This window comes from Lithobates pipiens, unplaced genomic scaffold, assembly GCF_037356315.1.
Source record: "Lithobates pipiens isolate NorthernLeopardFrog02 unplaced genomic scaffold, aLitPip1_a1.2 Scaffold_13, whole genome shotgun sequence".
In the NCBI taxonomy this organism is placed as follows: Eukaryota; Metazoa; Chordata; class Amphibia; order Anura; family Ranidae; genus Lithobates; species Lithobates pipiens.
Genome location: NW_027507718.1, coordinates 539,055,277 through 539,059,867, shown reverse-complemented (window position 1 = coordinate 539,059,867; position 4,591 = coordinate 539,055,277). Strand labels below are relative to the sequence as shown.

The window sequence follows — 4,591 nt, the reverse complement described above, 5'->3', positions numbered from 1 at the left end:
GTCCGGCGAGAAGACCCCCGAAGACGGACAGAAGACCCCCGGAGCTGTGCAATAAACTATTTTAACCCTTGTGTGTTGTGTTTTTTTTCACAGGTGAATGGGTAGGAGTACATTGTACCCCATACTCATTCACATAGGGTGGGGGGCCGGTATCCGGGGGCCCCCTTATTAAAGGGGGCTCCCGGATTCCGATAAGCCCCCCGCCCGCAGACCCTGACAACCAACGGCCAGGGTTGTCGGGAAGAGGCCCTTGTCCTCATCAACATGGGGACAAGGTGCTTTGGGGTGGGCACCCGCACCCCCCCCATGTTGAGAGCACGCGGCCTGGTACGGCCGTGTAGCGTGCTCGGATAAGGGTCTTATGTGGACCTGGGGGGACCCCCACGCTGATTTTTTCGGCGTTGGGGTTCCCCTTTATGTCCATACCAGGTGACGGGGCCAGCGACGCATCCTTCGCTGGCCCCGGCTACCTGGAGATGCGCTCAAAATGAGCGTACTTTTCTCCAGGCGGGAAAAGTCCGTTCATTTCAAAAGTACGGCGGACTGGCACACACACGGCCGGATTGTCCGCCGAAATGCGAGTCCGACGGAAAGATTGGAGTGCAAAACTACTTTCTAAGTCCGCCGGACTTTTGGGTAAAAAAAAGTCCGCCGTAGCCTACACACGGGGGGATTGTCGGGCGGACTTGAGTCCGCCGGACTTTTCCACCGGATTGTTTGATCGTGTGTACGAGGCATAAGAGTACCTGGACTTTTCACCTAAACCCTCTGATCCTATACTGAGAGACTGTTCATTAACTACGTTTTTTTGCAAATAAAAATCCCTTTAAGCAGATCTCTTGTCAGTCTCTGTAGTTCTTGGGCCATCTACCACGGGAAACCCCTAGATGCAAATCGAGGTGAAGAAGGTAACGATAAGCCCATAAAACCAGCCGCTCCTTCGGGAGTCAGTGCTACATATTAATTCTGATATCTATATCGTTTTATGCACATTGCACTTTAGATTAGCTTCTTGGCGCTGATTGTCACTATACAGTTCATAAAAACATGGAACACGCCCTTTCTTCTCTCGTATCCCTTATTATTCCATAAGGAAGTTCACAAAGTAATTATGATATGCAAAAGTGCAGTAAACCCATCAATCAATCACATTTCACCTCTCCTTACTTTATACCTGTCATAATTATTATTCATCATCTGGCTGTTATGGGTTCCTTTACTTAGTACATTGCATTTTACTTCATGAGAAAAGCCTAAAAGGAGCTTCACCTTGCATCCCTCTCTTCTGCCGTCAGCGATGGGCGATGCTGATCTGATCGAGGAGCTGAAATGTTCCATCTGTCTGAGCATTTATACCGATCCTGTAACCCTGACATGTGGACACAACTTCTGTCGGGTCTGTATTAATCTTGCTCTGGATGAGCAGGGATGGTCTGGAGGATATTCCTGTCCTCAATGTAGAGCAAACTTCAAGAAATGTCCTGATCTTCAGAAGAACACAAGTTTGGCCAACATAGTGAAGCTTGTACTATGTGATCCACCAGTTCAGAACGTCTTCTGCACTCAATGTATTCACACGCCTGTACCTGCTGTGATATCCTGTCTGATGTGTGAAGCTTCTCTGTGTGGCAATCACCTGAGAGTCCACAGCAAGTCACCAGAACACGTCTTATGTGACCCCACCACTTCCTTGGAGAACAGGAAATGCTCCGTCCATAAGAAGATCCTGGAGTATTACTGCACTGAGGATGAGACCTGTATCTGTGTGTCCTGCAGGCTGGATGGAGAACATCGGGGGCACCAGGTGGAGACTCTGGAGGAGGCCTCTGAGATGAAGAAGAAGAAACTGAGGAACGTTCTGCAGAACCTGATGACAAAGAGAGAGGAGATGGAGAAAAGAGTCCAGAGTCTGCAGGAACGCAGGAGGAAAGTACAAGGAAAAGCAGATGGTGAAACAGAGAGAGTCACTGTCCTGTTCAGAGACCTCAGGAGACGTCTGGAAGACCTGGAGAAGAGAGTCCTGAATGAGATCTCCAGGCAGGCAGAGTGGGTCTCCATCTCCATGTCGGATATGATCTGGGAACTGGAAATAAAGAAGGAGGAGCTGTCCAGGAAGTTGCGTCACATTGAGGAGCTGTGTAACGTGACGGATCCACTGACTGTCCTACGGGAATCAGACACAGGTGACTTGTGTGGTGCTGAGAATAGAAATGATGAGGACAGAGAGAGACATGATAGACTCCTCCATGACGGAGGGGATCTAGATATGGCGGGGGTCTCCCACACATTACACACAGGTTTATCTGATATCATGTCTGGGGTAAATGTAGAGAAATGTATAGGCACACATGTCTATCCACATTCTACTACAAAGAGCCAAGGTAACATCAATGCTGAACCACCGAGAAAATGTCCCCAACCCACCCCCACCATACAACCATCCAGGAGATGTCCCCAACCCACCCCCACCATACAACCATCCAGGAGATGTCCCCAACCCACCCCCACCATACAACCATCCAGGAGATGTCCCCAACCCACCCCCACCATACAACCATCCAGGAGATGTCCCCAACCCACCCCCACCATACAACCCTTACACTGCCAGGCTGGAGGACCATTTATTGGGTCTCTACAGCAAACACTGGGAGTTTCGGGGGTTACAGACATATTAGTGGATGTGAGTAGAGCTGGTAACAATCTACATGTTTCAGATGATGGGAAAACTCTAACCTGGTCATTATATCAGTCTTACCCAGAAACACCGGAGAGATTTCTGTGTCCTCAGGTGATGAGTAGTCAGAGTTTCTCCTCAGGGCGACATTACTGGGAAGTGGATGTCGGGGGGTCAGAGTTCTGTAGAGTCGGGATGTGTTACCCCAGTATTGACAGGAGAGAAGAGCACTCAAGGGTTGGATATAATAAGAAGTCTTGGGGTTTAGAGAAGTTGTGGTCTAATCATTACTCAGTGATACATGACAATAATAAGACCCGATTACCGGGCGGTGTCTCCAGTGGGAGAGTCAGGATAGATCTGGATTATGAGGCCGGGCGGATCTCCTTTTATGATCTGTGTGACCCGATCCGACATCTCCACACCTTCACCACCACCTTCACTGAGCCCCTCCATGCTGGGTTAGGTGTATGGGAAGGCCGTATAACGATATTTGGGGGAGCCAGATGTGAGAAATCTGCCCAGAAACTGGTGACATCACAGGGTGGAGAATCTGATTGGTGCAATACTCAGCCAATAGGGGGAAGCAAAACTAAACTTCACTTTGCCACCTAGTGTGTCACTGACCGGGAACGAGCATGCAGAAGGGCAAAGTGTTCAGGCTTCACTGGCTGCATGCTTGTTCCGGGTCAGCAACACACTAGGTAGTGTATTAAGGTTGGGAAGACAGCCCTGGAGCCTTCACCTTTATGGTGTGTTTATAGCCAGGTAGGAAGGAACTCTCCCCTCGAGTCCCAGCACCTCTATGATCCTTATGGAGCCGAGCAATTGTTCCATTCTTTCTATGGCCCAATACTCTGATAAAGAGAAATAATTCTCATATGATTTACTAATGATGAAATGACATTACGAAGTGCTTATATGCTAATGTTAGGTTCTTTATATAATAACAGGTTATCTGTTTAGAACAGTGATTCTGAACCCTAGGGTTCCTCCAAAGCTTGTTAGGGGTTCCTTCAGCATTGAGCCATTTCTGCCTCTCGGATAAGTTCCCGCTGACACCATTGATCTTTTTAGCCATCTGTAAGGATGTAATTCTTCCCAATGGCCACAAGTGTAAGGACCATTCTTCCCAATGACCACAAGTGTAAGGACCATTCTTCCCAATGGCCACAAGTGTAAGGACCATTCTTCCCAATGACCACAAGTGTAAGGACCATTCTTCCCAATGACCACAAGTGTAAGGACCTTTCTTCCCAATGACCACAAGTGTAAGGACCTTTCTTTCCAATGGCCACAAGTGTGAGGACCATTCTTCCCAATGACCACAAGTGTGAGGACCATTCTTCCCAATGACCACAAGTGTAAGGACCTTTCTTCCCAATGGCCACAAGTGTGAGGACCATTCTTCCCAATGACCACAAGTGTAAGGACCTTTCTTCCCAATGGCCACAAGTGTGAGGACCATTCTTCTCAATGACCACAAGTGTGAGGACCATTCTTCCCAATGACCACAAGTGTGAGGACCATTCTTCCCAATGACCACAAGTGTAAGGACCATTCTTCCCAATGGCCACAAGTGTAAGGACCTTTCTTCCCAATGGCCACAAGTGTGAGGACCATTCTTCCCAATGACCACAAGTGTAAGGACCATTCTTCCCAATGACCACAAGTGTAAGGACCATTCTTCCCAATGACCACAAGTGTGAGGACCATTCTTCCCAATGGCCACAAGTGTGAGGACCATTCTTCCCAATGACCACAAGTGTAAGGACCTTTCTTCCCAATGGCCACAAGTGTGAGGACCATTCTTCCCAATGACCACAAGTGTAAGGACCATTCTTCCCAATGACCACAAGTGTAAGGACCTTTCTTCCCAATGACCACAAGTGTAAGGACCATTCTTCCCACTGACCA

General features: G+C 48.4%; 1 protein-coding gene across 1 annotated transcript; it reads left to right on the top strand.

Annotated features, from left to right (window-relative positions):
- Positions 1–1,235: 1,235 nt before the first annotated feature.
- On the top strand, positions 1,236–3,945 carry LOC143975760 (E3 ubiquitin/ISG15 ligase TRIM25-like). The gene has a single exon (XM_077478278.1). The coding sequence runs from the start codon at positions 1,298–1,300 to the stop codon at positions 3,287–3,289; it is 1,992 nt and encodes a 663-aa protein (XP_077334404.1). The 5' UTR covers positions 1,236–1,297; the 3' UTR covers positions 3,290–3,945.
- Positions 3,946–4,591: the final 646 nt, after the last annotated feature.